The sequence below is a fragment of the Pogona vitticeps genome, chromosome 3 (assembly GCF_051106095.1).
Source record: "Pogona vitticeps strain Pit_001003342236 chromosome 3, PviZW2.1, whole genome shotgun sequence".
Classification (NCBI taxonomy): Eukaryota; Metazoa; Chordata; class Lepidosauria; order Squamata; family Agamidae; genus Pogona; species Pogona vitticeps.
Genome location: NC_135785.1, coordinates 240,106,174 through 240,128,248, shown reverse-complemented (window position 1 = coordinate 240,128,248; position 22,075 = coordinate 240,106,174). Strand labels below are relative to the sequence as shown.

At 39.0% G+C, this 22,075-nt stretch overlaps 1 protein-coding gene across 1 annotated transcript in view; it reads right to left on the bottom strand.

The window, feature by feature from the left end:
- FLT1 (fms related receptor tyrosine kinase 1) overlaps window positions 1-22,075 on the bottom strand; it is a 139,421-nt gene that overhangs the window by 68,580 nt on the left and 48,766 nt on the right. The window contains exons 11-12 of the mRNA XM_072993748.2: window positions 7,132-7,246; window positions 3,913-4,021 (exon numbers count right to left, since the gene is read on the bottom strand). Of these exons, the coding sequence (XP_072849849.2) occupies window positions 3,913-4,021; window positions 7,132-7,246 (224 nt within the window). The remainder of the gene's footprint in view (window positions 1-3,912; window positions 4,022-7,131; window positions 7,247-22,075) is intronic.

Sequence of the window (22,075 nt, the reverse complement as noted above, 5' to 3'; positions counted from 1 at the left end):
ACCACAAAAATAAGCTCCAGTTAAGGGAAACCCTGCCCTCCACTATTGTGCAGCAACCAGAAGATGACATGACTGTATTTGAATAAATGTAGATTGTTGTACATGAAAAAAATAAAACATCCCCTGAAAATAAGCCCTAATGCATTTTTGGAGCAAAAATTAATATAATACCCTGTCTTATTTTCGGGGAAACAGGGTGCTACATGGTGAACACTGGATCTGAAAGCAATATTAGTGTAAAGCATGGACTTCAAGTATTCGGCCCAATGCCATGTAGCCTCTGCTTCCATCTCTGTATTAGATTATACTCCATAGGGCTGGTAGGTCACAATCCAAAACTGTGTCACACATCAACCTAATAAATTGGAACTACAGTTTTTCTCCCAATTATAAAATAGATGCTAGTTAGGAAGGAAAGATGATGGGGGGCGGAGTGTGAAGAGGGGTCAATAAACAAATCTTCATGTACTCCTGCACTGGACTTCATATTGCACAAGAGAAATACTACCAGGTAAAATGAGACTATACCCAAAATATTTAAAACACCATAAGACATCTCAACATTCAATAAATGCAACATTCCTTGAACTCATGCTTGTTGTTTAAAAGCCTGTCTTTGCCTGACAACAGAAGGCCAAGAGAGAGGAGGCCAGCTTCTTAAGAGATTGCCTTCTTCAGCCAGGGAGCAGCTACTGAAAAAAATTCACTCTTGTGTCCGCAAGGAACAAGAGTGGGAAACTGAGATAAAGACCTTCCCAGAAGAACCTAAAAGCCATGGAGCCTCATATATGTTCCTTCAGATAGCCTCAACCCAAGCAGGCTACCTATAAAGCTTTATAGGTAATAACCAGAATTTTGAATTGGGTCCAGAAACAGACTGGCAGCCAGTGCAGCTGTTGTAATGGAGCAGTTATATGCTTCTTTAACCAGTAGAAGTCAGCAATCTCACTGCAACATTTTGAACCAGCTAAAGTTTCTAGTCTTCAAAGTTAGTCCTATTTGGAGTGCATTGTACTAATCCAGATGGGAAGTAACTAAGGCATGTGTCACCATAACCATAGATCACAGCTAGTGCACAAATTTAACTGTGCAAATGCCCTCCTGACCACTGCTGAGATCTGTGCATTCAGGCTCAGAGATTAATCTGGGAGGATACCCAATTGTGGACCTGCCATTTCAGGGGGACTCCAATGCCACCCAGCACAGATTGAATCCCTATCTTCTGTTCAGCCATTTAATTGATCGCTATCTTGTCTAGATTAAGTTTCAGTTTGTTTGCTTTCAACCAGTCCATTAAGGACAACAGATCTCTGGTGTAGACCCAGAGCAACATCCTTGGAATCGGATGGAAAGGAGAAATACTGTAGAACTGGGTGTTAGCAGCATACTCCAAAACTCCAGACAACCTCTCCCAGTGGTTTAATATATATATTAAATAGCATAGAGGACAGAACTGAATGTCTGAAGACTCCACAAGCCAAAAGCCAAAACAATGCTATCTTGACACCACCTCCTAAGTTCAGTCCTCCAGGAAGAAGTGGAACCACTGTAAAACAGTACAGTGGGGTCTTGACTTAAGAACGGCTTGAGTTAAGAACATTTTGACTTAAGAACAGCTCTCATAGGAAAATATTGACTTGACTTAAGTACTTAGATTTGAGTTAAGAACTAAAAAAAACCACGTGGGAGGCAGGGAAAGTGCAAAATGTGAACTTTCAGTTAACTGTTGGCCAGTGAAAAGGGTGCCTGTCTGCTTCCTAACTCCTCCCAGCGTTTAGAGAGTGGATTGGGAGACAGTCTTCGGACTGCCTGGTACTGCCTGGACTGTATTTTCCCTGCCTTCCCTGAACCTTTCTTGACCTAAGAAAAAAAGAAACAAAATATCCCCCTCTAGTGGTCGAAGGCTGAATAGCAGCTTCCCATTAGTTTCAATGGACGGAAAAGAGCAGATACGGATCAAATGGTTTTCAATGCATTCCTATGGGAAATGCAGATTTGACTTCAGAACTTTTTGACTTGAGAACCGCCTTCCAATACGGATTAAGTTCTCAAGTCAAGACCCCACTGTACTTCCAAGTCCCATCTGAGAAAGGCCACCTAAAAGGATAACATAGTCAATGGTATCAAAAGCCACTGAGAAGTCCAGCAGAACCAACAGGAAAACACACCTGCTGTCCAGCTCCCTGCATAGATCATCCCCTCAGGTGACCAAAGCCATTTCCATTTCATAATGAGGACTGAACACAGACTAAAATGGACCTAAATTATCTGTTTCATCCACAAACCTCAGGAGCTGAGAAGCCACCACATACTTCAGTACCTTGTCTGAAAGTGGAAGCCACAATTATTTGAGGTATTTCCGCTCATTTTACAGTACCCATATTATAAGACCCTCAAAGCCAACTTCTCCTCGCCCCACACACATCACTTTCCCCTCCTTGTCAACTTGAAAGTTGTTGAAAAGCAAACAATTGGCTAACAGTCAGTGTAGCCATGAAGCATCTACTCTGGATATATTGAAAGGAAATCCTTTTAAGCATCCTGGCCTTTTGTTCACAGCCATTTGCACTGGCATTAGTTTAAAGGTGGTTTTTGGGGTTTTTTTGTTTTTTTTTGGTGGTGGAGGGGTTAGTTCCTCAGCAAGAACTGAACATTTAGCTTCCCAGCTGGACTGCAAAAAGAAAAGGTGAGTTTACTGCAGTGACTTAAGTAGAAGGGATTCACACAAAACTGGTTTTCAATGGAACACCACACAGTTCTTAGATACTGTAGAATGCTACATGCTTAGAGGGCCAGTGTAGTGATAGATTGATGGAATGCAATAGATTGATGGAGATCTGCACTGAAATCCCCACTTGGCCATGGAAACTCACTGGGACATGAGAGGGGTAAGATCATTTCTTACATATTTCACATGCCCTAAAAACTCTGTTACAGTCTTCTTAAGTTACTATAGTTTTCCATATAAAAGATGCCCCCATGTATAAGAAGCCCCCACTTTTCTAACCCAAAATTAAATCAATATTTTAAACATAAAACATTATTTAGTAATTAAGTAACATTTACATACCCTACTGTAATATTATGCATCACACTTTAACTTTATTCAGCCTCTGGGTTCAGAACGCTTCTGAGCACCGCCTACCTGCTCCACCTCCAACGAGGTGTGTTCCAATTGGTTTATTCAGCATCAGCTGATATTAGTTACTTAAGGCTCGTGATTGGAGGAAACTATGTCTCCTGACTATAGGAAGTGAAACCTTCTGATTGGAGGCAACTAAGCATTGTGATTGAAGGAAGCCTGTTTACAGAGGCAGGGTATGGGCCATTTTGTTCTCTTCTTAGCTTACTTCTGTGTATAAGATGACCCTCAATTTTTAGTCTAACAGATTTAGGAAAAAAATACGGTCCTATGCACAGAAAAATATGGTGGATGCAACTCAATGGCACATTACAGCACCAGGTAGAAGATATTCACATGGGACCACTTGTTCGCAGGAACTCCATAAATTGCTCAGTTCAATGCACAGTAAGACCTTGATAAATTAGATCATGGAAAGAATTCAATGTAACTGATTTCTTCAGGAGAGGGAGGCATGTGAAGCCATACCTTGCAGTGTACTGAACATACATTACAGGCCTGTGATTGAGCTATCCATGTGACTGACCCAGGAAGAATACTCACAAACATTCTATTATCTTACTCAGGCAATAGAGTTACTGTTGGTAATGAGCGGACAGTTTCCAGTGAATTGTATTTCCAACATATTGTAACTGCTAATCCATTAGCAATTTGGAAATTCTGTTATTTACTGTAAATCTGGCATGCCTATTTCCCTCAACATGGCAGCAAGTAAAAAATCAATTGGTGCATAGTTTGTATGACAGAATGAACCATGAATTGTACCTCACCTGTTACAAAATAACTAATGCTTCTTCTGTCGCTTCCCACTTTATTCGAGGCTATGCAGCTATAGCTTCCAGATGACCTGGATTCAGCCACAACTAATATGCTAGCAGTCTGCAAAAGGAGGAATAGTGTTAGTTCTTATAAAACTAAAACAATTGCTTGTCATTGATTCTTCTAAATATTGACACCTATATGATTTGGTTGTTCCATTCCATCAGTGAAAGTCATAACATCAACCAGGGTGTTGACAGCACGTGAGACCATTGAAATAATAGAAAAAGAATAGAAAAGCAACTTTATTAGAGGCCACATGAATTATGAGGGCCGTTACATATTGAAGTCATTAGGTTTTGAGTATGTGGATTAGGATTTAACATTGATTTATTTCATACTCATGATACCCTAATGACAGGTTGAAATAAGTGAGCACATTGACCACTGCCCTGCCACCTGCCCAGAAGTCAGGCAAAGGAACTGGCAAGGATATTGTTAGAATATTAAACCCTTCTTTTTGCATTTTTGCTTAAGATACTCAATACATTTGCAAAGAAATATTTTTGATAGTAGGTTTTATTTGAGGCAATTTTCACATGGAAGGGTGATAAGATTTGAAGCACTGAATTTTTAAGACATATGCTTTTGTTTTATACAATTATGTATATATAATTGTATAAAATATTATGTATATTATAGAACAATTATGGGAAAAGAGTTACTATGGTCATCCTAATTACTTTTTAAGCAAAAGTCATCCATAAAAAGTCCCTAGGATTGTTTTATTGTTAATATTCAGTGTATAGAAAAAAAAACTGTCCAGAAATCTCACTCTTGTTTTGAAAACTCGATTACAAAGAAAAAACGCCAGGTTTTGTGACTGACCACATAGAAGTAGCAACAACAGAAGGAGTTATTACATTTTTTTTAAAAAAAATCCTACAATTGTAAACACAAAGAATTCTCCATTTGTGTTCTGATTTTCTGGACTCCCCCCCCTTTTTTTAAAAAAAACTTCAGTATGCCAAAATTGTAATATGTATTCCATAATTTTAAATGGAGATTCTATTATAAGTCAGTATTTCTAGTTGGTATTTCTTTCCATCAGAAAGATGTTGATTTAACATTTCAACCACTCTCCGTCTGTCATCTCAAAACACAGAGGAGGAAGCAACAAACAAAAAAAACAAAACTCTCATCAGCAACTAAACACATCTTGTGTATAAAACACACACAAAAAACCACTGTATCTATACAGTGATTATTCAATATACTTCAGCCTGATAAGATTTTTATTACCTATAATTTAATGGAGTCATATTAGTTTACAACAGCAAAAAGACAAATAAATATTTAACGCTGCATACTAGAATTAAAGAGGTCTGTTGTAGTATAAGCAAAGTATCGAAAAAAAATCTAAATCTAATATATTGAAAAACTACAAATATCAGGGAAGTCATAGACAGTTTATTATTTATTTATTTATTTATTTAATTTATATGCCGCCCACTCTACCCAAAGGTCTCTGGGCGGCTTACAACAATTAAACGGCTTACGTGTGTGTGTGTGTGTGTGTGTGTGTGTGTGTGTGTGTATACACACATTGCTTTTAGAGTTCTCAAACTCCCTAGAAGTCATTGATGTAAATGGGTGGTGGTGGCTGAAAATGGGTGTTTCTAACAATTTTTGATTTGATCAGAAGTGACTCAGTAGTTTATCTTTTCAAATAATTACAGGACTGGTTGAAACCATTGTTAATGCAAAAGAATATAAAGGAACATTGAGACTCTTTGTATCACGTCTGAATATTATTGAATATTATATACACATTTTATGTGTGTGTGTACATGCGCGTGCACGCACACACGCGCACACACACACACACGGGCACGCACACGGGCATGCACACAGAGTCCATTTAGTGGCAAGCCACTATTCTCAGCACTTCACAATGAGTACAAGAACTTCCACCCTCAACCAAAGGCAAACATCTCATTCCAACAAAAGGAAACACACACACATCCCGAGGGTGAGGGCTAAACGAAGAGCTTAAACATAATGGGCTAAGAACTCTACTGCAGGTGGAGAACATTCTTTAATGCCCCTCTTTAAAGAGTTCAGTTTTAACAAGCTTTCTAAAAGTTAGGAAGGAAAGGGACAGGCATAAGTCTACTGGCAAAGCACTCCAAAGTGTTACACCCACCACTGAGTATACCCAGTTCCTAGTTGTCATTTTTGGGGCCTCTCTCAAGGTGTCCACCTGCAGCAACAAAGCCCAGAAGGAGTGGGTTTCATGGATAGAAGATCTTTAGGAGAGCAACTCTGACAGCTCTCAAGATCTCAAACTGTTACAGGCCTTATAAGTCAGGATTAGCACTTTGAATTTGGCACAGAAGCAAATTGGGGGCCAATGCAGGCATGCCAAGATTCAAAACAATTTCAGAACAATTTAAAAATATATTTTAAAAGACAGATATTAAAACCCCTTCCTCAGCAACTACCTAGGTATTATAAGCACACTTTAAAAAAGAAACGATAGCGGGAAGTTCCACAACTTGTAAGGAGCCCCTAGAAAAACCTTCTCTCATCTCTGCAACAAACATGCCTGCAAAGGGCAATGAGACCTTAAGATGTGGGGTGAAGTCTAATTACCTAACATTGTACCTTTTAACAAATGTACTCAAAAGCAAGTTATGTGAAAAATGCTTTCAGAAAGCAAGGAAAGTACACAACATTCTGAAATGGTGTGGCTTGGCAACCAACATTGTTTGGTAAAGCTTGCAACAATGATGGGATTTTTATACTACTTAGTACTTTACCCACTCTGACACATAACATTTTGTCCTGTCCATTCCCTGATAGTATCAAAATGAGAATTTAAGCATCCAAAGATCCATCCACTGCTAATTGTTTACAGCCTCTTCAGATTACTTCAGGCAGATTCTTTGAGATGAGTCACTGAAGATGCACTATTACATGAGGCTGATCTGCTAGCAATTATTTTCATGGCTAGTATGACCAATTACCCACAAAAGCATAGTGATCATAAGGCTGCACCAGAAATACTGTGGGGTTTGATTTTAAATAGCTGAAACTGGAATCATTAGGAGTCATATGCAGTTTGGACAGTGAATTTCAACAGTCCGTTTTGACAAAGTGTCATCCAGTTTTAACACCAGGTTATAGATGTTCACAAGAGAACTACTTTTTCATGCAAAATATAGTACCTTATTTTTCCCCTCTATTATTGCTGTTCTCTGTGTGATGCTTTTGATTCTGTTTCCAGTAGAGTTCCCAGACTTGAGGATGACAGATTTCTCTGGATTGGAGCAAAAATCATACCTGCAAAAGAACAAATAAATGTAAAGCAACATCTTGTATAATAGAGCATCAAGGATATTGATTTCCTGTGGCAGACTATGTAAAGACATCCTAGCTAGGTGTCCAACATCCAAACAACATCCATTGCAAATTATGTATAAGACTGTAAAACTTGTATTGACTCAGATTCTCATGATCAGACATGCGATATACATTTTTCTCAGAACAAGGCCAACACAGTTGGGGTTACTGTCCAGTACAAATGCATATCACTTTGTTTTACAACAATGAGAGAACTTCAATACAGAGGTTCATAGATTTTGCTGGACTGCAACTCCTGCAGGCCCTCACCATCGCTTACAAGGACTGATGGGAGTTGTAGTCCGACGTATCGGGAGGGCCACAATTATCCACCCTTGAACTAAAACGTAATGTTCAGAGTGTGAATTTTATCTTTCACACAGCTGAGCACACTGAAGAGAAGTGCAATATGGGGATTACTTTAAGACACATGCTAGAGTTGGGATAAAATCTCTCTTATTATTAAAAACATGTACATTTAGACCAAAATGTCCTTTTTAAAAGCTTTATGAGGATAGTAGGGAGGAGAGTGTGAAAAAGTTATATCATCAGTTACTTAAATAGCCAAGTAAGGAGAAAGAGAAATCCTGTTCATATTACATCGTGGACTAGTTCTCAACAAAAGTGTTCAGAAGTAACCTTAATAGAACTAATTTCCCCCCTAAAACTTAATTTGATGCATATGGAAGAAAACTCATTGGAATGCTTGCTCCACTGCCTCTCTCACTCATCACATTCCTTTTGGAGATTCTTGTTTTTGTTCCACAATTAAGTGTTCAGTTACAATTTGAATTATAGACTTTTCACTGTTGACAAAATCTCTTCTCAAAACGTGGGCTAGCATACATTATGTGTCCTAAAATCAAATGAACTAAATTCCATCATTAGTAAGTTATGTTTCTGTGTAAATCGCTCTCTTTAGCAACATGGGATTTAAAACCACAAGTTTTTGCTGAGATAGCTGGCAGTGATCACAGACCAAATAAGCATCAGTCCCTTCCTGGGGATTTAATTTTCTCAATTGTTGATATCATTGAATAAGAACAACATTTTATTGTTTGGGGCCACATAAAAGATAAACACTACATTAACTCATTTGAAAGCTATTTAAACTTTTAAAAGTTAGGTTTTTTTGGAAGGTCAATGATAACTTAGCAATGCAAGTCTTGCCATGTTCTTAGTTTCTAACCATCAAATCTAAAAACGAGGGACTGTATCTCAGTTGTAGAGCACATTGTGTGTAAACTGATCACAGTTCAATCTCTGAAATCTCCAGGTACGGCTAGGAAAGGATGCTGCTTGGAAATATATAAGGCTGCAGCTAGTCAGTATCCACAATGACACTTCGAGAGAGAACAGCTGCATCTCTTTAAGTTCTCTGTTAAGCACTTACTTTAATGGAGGTCCCTCTGACATCAGATAACATTCCCCTTGTCTCAATTTGTTCATTGTTTATGTGATTTTCCACACATTTTATTCCTCCCAAAACACTTGCCTTATTTTTTTTTTCATTGATGTGGGGAATGATCTCACTCTGGAGTAGCAGGGATATCACAGCACCACAAGGGAGAAGAAGGTGAGGAGGAGAGTAGGTGGATGAGGAGCAGCAGTTTCCTCTTTTTGTATCTTGAAGGAGAAAAGCCTTGCCTTTTCTGCTTGTTCTCTATACGTTTGTCTTGCCTTTGGCCTTCATCATTTCACCTAGTTGGCCCCTCCTGGCCTCCTGCAGGCTGAATCAGCAATGGCAGCTGAGTAGAGGATGGAGTGCATTTTCTGTTCTCCAACTCTGCTTCCCCCAACTTTGAGTTCCCAACTTAAAAAAAATAAAATAAAAAATTGCAACCCTCCTTGGAAGTAACAGCTGTCTATGCAGTGTCTTTACTAGCTGCTACCACATGTCCTGCCTTCCTTATAAATCAGTGTTCCCCAACCTTGGGCCTCCAGATGTTCTTGGACTTCAACTCCCAGAAATTCTGGCCAGCAGAGGTGGTGGTGAAGGCTTCTGGGAGTTGTTGTCCAAGAACATCTAGGGGCCCAAGGTTGGGGACCACTGTTATAAATGATCCTAGCCCTGTGGTGCCTGCATCTAAAGTCAGGGGGAATGGGAAGGAAAGTGAAGCAATGCATTTGGAAGGAGAAATGAAAACAAGAGAAAATAAGTGACAATGAGCACAATTCAGGCTGGAAAAAAAGAAACAAAGCAAAGTGTGATGGATGGCTTTTCTGAAAGACTGCAATAATGAACTAGATAGACAAATGATCTGATACAGTATAAAGCAACTTCCTATGTTCCTAAGGTGCCAAGCTTTTTCTGTGAATAATTAGGGCTATGAGAAAATGTCAGAAGCGTTCAAAATCTGACAGATCCTTTCCTTTATCACTGGAGCTATGCATTGTGCAGCAATGGACATTGGAAAGGGCACTCGTTGCAATCCACAAAGCACATCTCTTGAGCAATCTCCATTTTAAAAGAAAGGAACTCTTCATACAAGTTCTGATGCCATAAAGTTCTGATGCAAGAAACATCAACCAACTAAATTCAAACTAATTACAAACAAGAGAGGAATGTGTCTTGTCAGAAGGCTGACTGCCTTAGACACTGGAAAATGCAGTTGTCTAGAATGTACCAATAACTAGTGTCTTACATAAGGTTATTTTACATCTGTTATGTACCTTAAGTCTGCACTGGTTTCCACTTTATTTCCAAACCCATTCTGAAATATTGGTAATGGTCTTTTGTCCAGGATGACTTAGGCAGAGCTTCCTCCCATATCACCCTTCCAGTGCCCTAAAGATTTTTTCTGTGACCAATTATGATAGAGGCATGGATGATGAGAATACATCTGCAGGGTGTCAGGTTGGGGAAGGATGATCTCCAGATCTTTTTATATTAAATGGAGCCAAAAAGCAGTCAGTGATCCACAAAAAAGTAGAAATGGCCTTTAAAAGTCAGTTTCACAAACAAATGCCTCAGCACAGGGTTCAAAGATGAGGTGGGTGGGTTTAAAACTATTTAATTTCATTGTGACCATTAAACAGACAAGCCATATCTTGCTCATTTCTTCATGAATGCTCTGATTTGGTTCCACTTTGCTTCTCCAGATAAAAAGAAATAGGTTGGGAGGGAGGTTCTTTAAACACCAGGATCTGAAGAAGCAGGCCACAATCCATGAAACGGATGTCACAAGATTCTTTGTTGATTAACCTTGAGGCAAAATCCAGAGCCGGAGTCTCAGAGGCAGTTCATGTCATTCTGTCAACTCCTGCGACATCGCTGGAACCAGTTGTATTGGCTCTTGCCTTTCTATTGGACAATTTCAGTGGAGAGGGGGGATTTGCTGGCTGGGTAACAGCCTATCCTCCATATTATTTTACCCAGGATTTGTGCTCTGGAGAGGACACTCCAGCTTCGCGTACAGTGTCGAAACACCAGAAGCTGTTCAAAGTCCTCCATACAGAGGATGTTACCATAGTCTCTCAAGACTGAAGGATGCCTATGAATGACTGTTAGCTAACACGGCTACCTCTCTCTTTTTTAAAAAAGGGATAGGAAAAGATCTTTTCTGAAAAAAGGAGAAAAGGCAGCATCCATCCATGTGTTGAATGGACTCTGTTCACTTACGTTTTCTGGCAAATCCCATTTTATTCATTCCTCCAAACATTGTTAGCCCAGTGGTCCTTCCATCTTTTCTCAGACCACAGAAAGTCTAAGTAAAAATAGAAGAGTGGCCAATCTCCACAGCAGTAGATACCTTTAATATTATGTCCCCATTTTTTCCAGAGGCTAGTGTTTTGATACAGGTCAGACAAATGAAGAAATTAACACATAGCCATTATACCTATATGATGGGTGCCATATTATGACCCCATTTATGTTATTTAAATCAATATTTTAATTGTTTCTAAAATGCATTTGTCTTGTTCTGCTTTATTTTATTTGAAAGAAGGATATAATGCTATAAGAGCATCCACATGTTTGTATTTCTGATCACCATGTATGGGTGTAAAAACTGGACAGTAAGGAAGGCTTACAGGGGGGGGAAATCGAATTATTTGAAGTGAGGTGCTGGAAGAGAGCTTTGAGGATAGCCTGGACTACCAGAAAGATGAACAAGTGGGTCCTAGATCAAATCAAGCCTGAACGATCTCTGGAGGCAAATTCTTTGAAGTTGTCACTGTCCTACTTTGGACACATCATGAGATGGCAAGTTTCTCCAGAAAAGACAATCATGGTGGGAAAGGTTGAAGGCAGCAGGAAAAGAGGAAGGTCAAATATGAGATGGGTTGACTTTCTCAAGGAACTATAGACTTGAATTTGCAAGAGCTGCACAAGACTGTTGAGGACAGGACATTTTGGAGATCATTCATTCATAGGGTCACTATAAGTTGTGGGTGACTTGATGGCACATAACAACAATGGCAAATACTTGAAAGGCTGTCACAGCATGATGTGTGTATGGGGCTGCATCCATTATTTCACTTATGGCAGAAATTTCCTTACTCTCTTCCTCTTTCCCTTTCAGCACTGTTTTTAGTTCTCTAAAGTTCCTTTAGGAAGTAGACATACATAGATAAAAGCTCAGCACTCCTTACAGTGTGGAAAGTCGATTATAATCACACCTATATTTTATAAAAGCAATTAAAGTAAAAATAGGGCAGCAATAGCTAGCCAAATGGTCTGACTATCAGAATACAGGTTAATGTATTCAAGAAGGCTAAAAATGCTACAAAGAACATCATTAATGCATTGAAACATTGAGCATGTACTGTTACCAAAAAAAAATGCTGAGGTAATTGTCAAAAGCTCCTGAAACTGTCATGTATGAATGCTTGAACATTGTAAACAGTCTCCACTCAAAGGCAATAAGTCACAATACTCTTATCAATTGAACCATATTTCACCAGTAAAAGGAAACAGTGAAGAACATTACTGAATGGGCTGAATAATTTGAATAATTGCCCTAGAGACCACCTCAAAAAAGTTAACTGCAATTCCATTCTGTTTCAAAATAAATTCAGTGTGGGACTGAGAGTTGTAGTTTGATAAATCTAAGTCGAAATGCATAAAAATATGTAACTAGCAACGTGATCTTCTCTCTCTCTCTCTCTCTCTCTCTCTCTCACACACACACACACACACACACACACACACACACACACACACACACACACACACTCATAAGCCATCTCAGGTGTTGAATTCTCACCCGAATAAGACAGAACTGTATAATATATTAAGAAAGAAAGGTAAAAGGAATAACAATGTTCTTTAAATAGGGAAAAAATAGGAAAGATATACAGTTATGTAAAAAAGAAAGCACACCCTCTTTGAATATGATGGTTTTACATATCAGGACATAATAAAAATCATCTGATCATTAGTAGGTCTGAAAATAGATAAATACAACATCAGATGAACAACAACATATGACATACTATATTGTGACATGATTAATTATACGAAAATAAAGCCAAAAAATGAGAAGCCATGTGTGAAAAACTAAGTATATTTTTACTGCATCCCTAGGAATTAAAAGGCTAATTAGCATCCAGGTGCTGCTAACCAAATGCTCTTGAATAATTGATCATCAGCAAGTGTGACCACTTCTATAAAAGCTGAAGTTTCAGCACTTTGCTGGTCTGGAGCATTCAGGTGTGTGTTAACACAATGCCAAGGAGGAAACACATCAGCAATGACCAAAGAGAAGCTATTGCTGCCAATTGATCTGGGAAAGGGTTATAATGTCATTTCCAAACAATTTAGAGTCTGCGGTGAGGAAGATTATTCACAAGTGGAAAACATTCAAGACAGTTGCCAATCTTTCCAGGAGTGGATAAACGTTCAAGCAAATTCTCCCCAAGGTCAGACCATGCAATGCTCAGAGAAATTGCAAACAACAACAACAACAACAACAACAACAAAAACCCCAAAGAGTTACATCTCAGACTCTACAGGCCTCAGTTAGCATGTTAAATGCTAATGTTCATGACAGTAAAATTATAAAGAGATTGAACAAGTATGGTTTGTTTGGAAAGTGTGCCAAGAGAAAGCCTCTTCTCTCTAAAAAGAACATGGCAGCATAGCTTAGGTATGCAAAGTTACATTTGGACAAAGCAAAGACTTCTGGAACAATGTCTTTTGGACAGACAAGACCAAAGTGGAGATGTTTGATCATAATACACGGAGCCAGATTTGGCGAAAACCAAACACAGCATATCAGCACAAACACCACATACCGTCAAGCACAGTGGTGGAGAGGTGATAATTTGGGTTTGTTTTGCAGTCACAGGACCTGGGTACCTTGCAGTCATTGAATTGACCATGAACTCCTCTATATACTAAAGCATTCTAGAGTCAAATGCGAGGCCATCTATCAGTTAAGCTCGGTGAAATTGGGTCATGCAATAGGACAATGATCCCAAGCACACCAGCAAATCTGCAACATATGGCTGAAAAAGAAAAAAAGCAAGGTGTTGCAATGGCCCATTCAAAATACATACCTCAACCTGATTGAAATGCAGTGGCAGGACGTTAATAAAGCTGTGCACAAACGAATGCCCACAAAGCTCAATGAACTGAAACAACGTTGTAAAGAGTGGGCCAAAATTCCTCCACAACAATGTGAGACACCAATAAAGTCATACAGAAAATGATTGTTTCAAGTTATTGCTGCTAAAGGTGCTTCTACAAGCTATTGAATTAGAAGGTGTACTTAGTTTTTCACACTTGGTTTCTCCATTTTGGCTTTATTTTTCTAAAATAAATAATGACACAGTATAGTATGTCATGTGCTGTTCATCTGAAGTTGTACTTACCTAATATTTTGACTTCAGCAAACATTTTGACAAAGTGTTCCATGAGATTCTGATTAGCAAGCTACAGTAAGTAGATGTGGGCTGGATGGAACAACTGTCACAGTTAGTGACAGAATCGTAACCAGAGGGTGATGATTAATGGTTCCTTCTCAACCTGGGAAGAGGTATCAAATTGGGTACCCCAGGGCTGAGTCCTGGGCAGAGTGATCTTCAACATTTTTATTAATGACCTAGATTAGGGGGTGCAGAGAATGCTACGCAAATTTGCAGATGACAGAAAAATAGGTGGAATCACTAACAGCCTGAAAGACAGAAACATAATTCAAAATTATCTAGATAGGCTTGAGCACTGAGCGGAAAACAACAGAATGAAATTCAACAGGGATAAACGCAAAGTACTGCACCAAGGAAAAAGAAACCAAACACACAGTTACCAGACGGGGGATACCTGGCTCAGCAATACTATGAGTGTGAAGGATCTTGGAATCATCGTAGATCACAAGCTGAATATGAGCAAACAATGTAATGTGGCTACAGAAAAGGCAAATGCCATTTTAGACTGAATTATAAAAGTATAGTCTCCAAATACTGTGAGGCATTTGTTCCCCTCTATTTGGCACTGGTTAGGCATCATCTTGAGTACTGTATCCAGTTCTGGAAACTGCACTTCAAGAAATGACACTGACAAATTGGAACAAGTTCAGAGGAGGGCAACAAGGAGGATTAGGGGGCATGCATAGCCTTAAGAAAAAGAAGAATGAGGCGAGAGATGATAGTACTTTTCAAATACTTGAAAAGTATTTGAAAAATACTGTCACACAGAGGAGGGGCAGAACCTGTTCTCGATCATCCCAGAGTGCAGGACATGCAATAATGGGCTCAATTTACAGGAAGCCAGATTTTGGTTGAATAGCAGGAGAAAACTGTTAGAACAGTACAGCAATGGAAGCAATTGCCTCGAGAGGTGGTGAGTGCTCCAACACTGAAGGCCTTCAAGAGAAATTTAGACAACCACCTGGCGGATATTCCTTGATTTGTATTCCTGCATTGATTTCTGCATCGGGTTGGACTCGATGGCCTTATAGGCCCCTTCCAACTTCATGATTCTATGATTCTGATTTTCAGACCTGGTAAGGACCAGCTGATTTGTATTATATCCTGATATGTAAAACCATAGAATTCATAAACAGTGTGCTCTCTTTTTCACATGACTGTAATAATCACATGCCATCAAGTTAATTCTGACTTAACGGCAACCCTTTTCAGTGATTTTCACTTATGGAATACTTGGAAGTGGTTTACTGGGTGCGCCCTGGGATTGTACAGCTTCCCCAAGGCCACACAGACTGACTCTTCTTGTAGATATCTACTTGATGCCTAAACCAGCCAGGCTTATTGAGAGTGTAGATGAAGTTATAGTATTGCTATGCATTAACATGGGAAGTGAAGAGACCTCAGTAAAACTGTGTATTAAATACCCTTAAGAACTAAACAAACATTATGAGTCCAAACAATAACAACAATAACAACAACACAGCTGGATTAACACCCGCCTAAAAATGTTTGGGATTAGCAAAAACATTCAGACGTTCCTCAAGAAATCATGGAAAATTGAAAACTTTCTGAATGACCCATGGTAAAGAAATTAAGGAAGTTAACATCAAAAGAGGAATATTTCAGGGGGATTCTTTGTCACCACTGCTGTTTAACATCTTACTCATCCCCATGTCAATAATTTTAAAACAAACTGGATTGGCCTACCATATTTCACAACAAGCTGGAAAAAAATCAATAATCTCTTATACATGGATGAACTAAAACTATATGCAAAAAGTTCCATAGAAATAGAATGACTGCTAAACACAGGGCAAATATTTAGTGAAGATATCCAAATGAAATGTGGAATTGAAAAATGTGCAGCTCTGTCTATACACCATGGCAAGATCCACGGAAAATCTTAAGATCAAAATTAAATGCAAGAAATACAATCAAAACCATAAACACATGGGCCATTCCAGTAATTAGACACCCAGCTGGAATAATAGAATGGACTCAAAATGAACTAGAAGAATTGAATTGAAAAATACGGAAACTGATGAACATGCATCACACACTACATCCAGAAAGCAAGGTGGACAGATTATATTTACCAGGAAAAATTGGAGGCCATGGATTACTGTAAACACAGGATGTAGTAGAGGAAGAAAAAAGAAGTCTAAATGGTTATATCAGTATAAGAAGAGAAAAATTATTGAAAACAGTGAAAATGGAGAATATTCTGAAAACAACAGAAACAAAGGCTCAATACAATTATTTCGTACAAAAAGGTGAAGGTAAAAGTTCCCCTTGACAATTTGTCCAGTCGTGTAGTAATAATTTGATAAGAAAATAAACAGCTGGAAAAATAAACCCCTGTCATTGGGGCTTTGGGAACAATATCAAGAAATTTCACACAGTACTATAAGCAGTTGCAGATCTCATAAATCATACCATCAGAGCTACAAAACCCAGCAATATTAGGAAAAGCATACATACTGCATCAAAATTTAACAGATACTTAGGTTTTCGGTTAAAATGTGTATCTATTATATAATACCAGTTAATGTTCTTATAATTTTGACTGTGCCTGGAGTTTTACAATAATAATAATAATAATAATAATAATAATAATAATAATAATAATAATAATAATAATAATAATAATAATAATAATAATAAGAATAAGAATAAGAATAAGAAGAAGAAGAAGTAGTAGTAGTAGTAGTAGTAGTAGTAGTAGTAGTAGTAGTAGTAGTAGTAGTAGTAGTAGTAGTAGTAGTAGTAGTAGTAGTATTTGCAGGAATGTTTTTATCTTTTATCTTTGATAAAAGCCAGTTCCAGATGCTTTTGAGGAACAAAGATGAATAGAGTACTTTGTTCTCTGGAGGTCACTTACAGCTCCCAACAATTTTTGGATGCATTTGCAATACATAAAAGAGCACAAATGGTCTCTAAAAGCCTATTAAATGTGTTAAGGTAGAAGAATGTGCAACCGAACCATCTGAATGACCTTTGATAGTCCTAGCTGCTATGAACATATCTTGTCCTCTTCTGAATGCATTGTTTGGTGAGAAATGGTAATTTAGCTGTAAAGACAACCTATTATTGTCTGGAACATTATTATTAAAAAAAAACACTAAGCACAGTCAAAATTAATAACAATATTGTTGTTGTTTACAGAGTGCTTTATATTACGAGTCCTAAGCATTTTGGGATAGAAGGAACATTTCTAATTTTTAAGGAAGTGTTGTGTGTGCTCTTCTAAAATGGTTGCCATGTTGGGCATGGAAACCATGATAGGGCGTTTAAAAAGTTCTATTTCCCAGACACTGTAAGGATTTTTTTTAAAAAAAAAAAGCAAACCCCCTACAGAGCCACAGCAGTCAGTGGGGACAGTACTAAATTAGATGAATCATGTGTCTATGAAGATAACTAGATGTCAAATACCACAGGATTTGCTCTGCTTATAAAGCAAGTGAATTCAAAGCTCCCCCCCTGCGCACGCATGATGTACAAGTATGAATCAAATTGGTCCAGCCTATTTAAAGTGAAACTGGTTTTTCCCCTTCTGCCTCCATAGATTCAATCTTATTTTTATCCCTGCAGACATTCTTAGGGAAACAGGGGCATGCCTTTAGGTGGTGTTTTGTGCTTTTCACTGTCATTCCTTTCCCCCATTGTCCTCTGATGTTTTGTAGTAAGAGATTGCCAAAAAGTGTCAAAGAGTTGTGGAGAAACAGGAATTAAACAGGATTAAAAGCAATTCTACTGTGTTGCTCTCTGCTATATCAGCGATGAAGTACTGTACTGCATTAATGTAATATTTTATTGCTAGATGCATTCAGCACCTACAAACACAGACACCCACAAAAGCAGGATGAAATGAAAGACGTTTGGAATGCTCCTGTAACCAAGGAGCTTCACAGCTAGCCATAAAAGGAAAGGAGAGGCGGGGCCAGATGAAGGAAGGAAATAAAAGCGTTGTGCGGCTGGATTGTGGGTCACACTGAAAACACTATGAATGAGGAACTCACAAATCAATCCACAGTCCTTGTGTGTCAGCTTTTGGTGATTTGAAACATAATGCAGTCTCCAAATCACAGTAAAGCCAGATTCTTCCAATTTAGCTCTGCAATGTAGTCACGGCCTAAATCTGTATAATGTAGATTCCTATGTTGCTATGTCAGTACCTGCAGTTCCTAAGGGGATTCAATAATGCAAGCAATTGCCCTGCTGCAACTTTTTCACAAAACTAAAGGGTTTTCCCAGTGTGGTGTATTGGATAGAGTGACGGACTAGGACTCAGTCTGGAAAACAGAGTTCAAATTCCCACTTAGCCATGGAAACTCACTGATGGAGTGGAACTGGTAAAACCACTCCTTAAATATCTTACTCACCTTGAAAGACCAATTAGGATTGCTATAAGTTGGTTCTGACTTGAGAGCACAGAACAGACACACACAAAAGGTTTTAACCATCGATTCAAAATCTGTCCAGTTGAGAATATTTTCTGCTATAGCAAAGATAGCACACAACAATTGTTTCTGAGTAAATCCATTATCATCCCCACCTCCAGTCACTGTGACGACTAACTGCACCCAAACTCAAATAGGGAAGTTGGAGAGGTCACTGGCGGAGGTCTTTGTACCCGCTAATCAAAGAGTCCTGGTGCTTTGACCCTGCACATCCGGGTTTGTTTCCCTCACTAATGGCCTGAGGCAAGTTTCTATCCATGCGACTTTTTTGCTCAAAGCTCTGCTACTTAGCCACTATGCTGTGCCAAGCCTCTAATTAATGTATTTAAATGACAGCATTTTTTTCTTTCCGGTGAAGTCCTCACAGGCTGTATTTTGACCTTACAGAACCGATTAGTTATGGGTAGTAGAAATCCTCCTGTTCTTTCAAATTTTAAAATGTCTGTCTGTCTGTCTGCTTGCCTGCTTGCTTATTTTGGTATGTGTTGTTTCTGAGATGGAAAAAGTAAACATTTTTTGTCAAGCTGCAGAGGTGTGGAAAAGAAGAGACATCTGTTAAGATGTAAAATCCATCATGATTTTGATTGTGTTCCAGTTTCACTATGAGTCACCTGGTTACATGATAGGCCAGTTCTATGGTATTGGCTATTTATTTATTTATTTATTTATTTATTTATTTATTTATTTATTTATTTATTTATTTATTTATTTATTTATTTATTTACTTACAGTGGTGCCTCGCACAGCGAGGTTAATCCGTTCCGGATTAACCCTCGCTGTGTGAAAACATCGCTGTACGGATCAAAAAAAGCCATTGGAACGCATTAAACCTAATTAATGCTTTCCAATAGCAGCTTTACTCACCGTACAGCGATGTTTCTCCGATGGCCGGCAGCCATTTTTGCGCCCTCCCCTCGCTTAACGAGGGCACGAAAACGCTGCACGTGGCCATTTTGGGGCTTCCAGCGGCCATTTTGAAGCCGCCGAACAGCTGATCGGCGGGTCGCAAAGCCAAGGTCGGTAAGCGAACCGCTTACCAACCTTCGCTCTGCGATTTTGAGCCATAGGGTCCATCGGTGTGCCATAGGGGCCATCGGTAAAAGAACAGAGATCTCTTCACATCAAAGTGATGGAAAAAAGATTGGTAGCAACATATACAGTCATGGCCGAAAATATTGACACCCTTGCAATTCTGTCAGAAAATACAACCATTATCTCAGAAAATTGTTGCAATTGCAAATGTCTTGGTGAACTTATATGTTCATTTCTTTGGTTTGATTTGGAACAACACACACACACACACACACACACACACACACACACAGAACTGAGAAGAAAAGTCAAATCTGATACAATCCCACACAGAAACCCAAAAATGCACTGGCCAAAATTACTCACACCCTTAACTTAATATTTGGTAGCACCTAATTTGGAAAAAATAACTGAAACCAATTGCTTCCTGTAACCATGAATGAGTTTCTTACACCTCTCTGCCGGAATTTTGGACCAGTCTTCTTTTGCAAACTGCTCCAGGGCCTTCAGATTTGAAGGATGCCTTCTCCCAACTGCTGTTTTGAGATCTCTCCACAGGTATTCTATGGGATTTAGATCTGGACTCATTGCTGGCCATTTCAGAACTCTCCAAAGCTTTGTTTGTAACCATTTCTGAGTGCTTGTTGAAGTGTGTTTTGGGTCACTGTCCTGCTGGAAGACCCATGACTTCTGGTGGAGACGCAGCTTTCTGACACTGGCCACTATGTTGTGCCCCAAAATTCTTTGGTAATTATCAGATTTCATGATACTGTTCACACAGTCAAGGCATCCAGTGCCAGAAGCAGCAAAGCAGAACATCTTTGAACCTCCACCATGTTTGACTGTAGGGACTGTGTTCTTTTCTTTGAATGCCTCATTTATTTTTCTGTAAACATTGCCATCATGTCCTTGACCAAAAAGCTCTACTTTTGTCTCATCTGTCCACAGTACATTCTCCCAGAAAGACTGTGGTTTTGTCACATATGTTCTGGCACACTCCAGTCTTGCTTTTTTATGCCTTTGTGTCAGCAGTGATGTCCTCCTGGGTCTCCTACCATAGTGTCCCTTTTCATTCAGATGGCAATGGATAGTGCGAGCTGACACTGTTGTACCCTGTGTCCATAGATCAGCTTGAATTTGTTGGGAAGTTAATCTGGGTTCTGTATCCACCATTCAAACAACCCTTCGTTGTAATTTTTCAATAATTTTGCTCTTCCGTTCACGTGCAGGGAGGTTAGGTACAGCGCTATGGGCTGTAAACCTCTTAATGATATTGCACATAGTGGACACAGAACATTAAGATCTCTGGAGATGGACTTGTAGCCTTGAGATTGTCAATGTTTTTCCACAATTTTTTCTCTCAAATCCACAGACAACTCTTTACATTTCATTCTTTTCTCTATGTTCAGCGTCACACACAACACAAAGCTTGAGTCAACTTTTCTTCATTTTAACTAAGTGTGATTACTATATTGCCCACACCTCTTACTTGTGACAGGCATGTCTAAATACAAATTAAAGGAGCATCACATGCTTGAAAAGTAATTATTTCTTACAATTTTGACTTTTCTTCTCTGTTTTTTTTGTGCTGTTCCAATGCAAACCAAAGAAATGAGCATATGAGTACCAAAATATTTGCAACTGCAACAATTTTCTGAGAGAAGGGTTGCATTTTCTGACAGAATTGCAAGGGTGCCAATATTCTTGTCCATGACTCTAGGTTGCAACGTATGAAAAGCTAACACCACTTTAGCCAAGAAGGAGATGTCAGTGTAAAGTGTAACACTGTCTTTCCTAAACTGAAAATATGGTGGGCCAATCTTGTGGCGGAGATCTCATTCACTCTTCTTACTGAAGTAACAGCAATTAGGAATGCTGTTTTAAAAGTCATTAATCTGATACTAGAGATGGGGGTATCTGTATACGAATAAAAATACCCCTGCACAGGTGGACATAATGGGGGCTGTACTGTCCACTCACCTTCCGCTATTGCCACGAGCTCTGTAATCCTTTCCTATTGCTCCAGAGCTCATGGTCTGCAAGCCATTCTGCAGGTTTTCAGCAAGGCTCATCCTCCTACCTCCTGTCAGGAATGCCTTGCAGACCATGAGCTCTGGAGCGATAGGAAGGGAATGTGGAGCTTGTGGCAACAGCAAAAGGTGAGTGGATGGTGCGGTCCCGGGGGATGGACCCTCGTTATGTCCACCCGTGCAGGGGTATTCATATTCATATACAAATACAAATACAGTGGTGCCTCACATTACGACATTAATTCGTTCCAGCGAAATCGCTGTAGAATGAAAACGTCATAATGCGAAAATAAAAAGCCCATTGAAATGCATTAAAACCTGTGGGTCCTCAGATGTTCTTGGACTAAAACTCCCAAAAACCTTCATCACTAGCTATG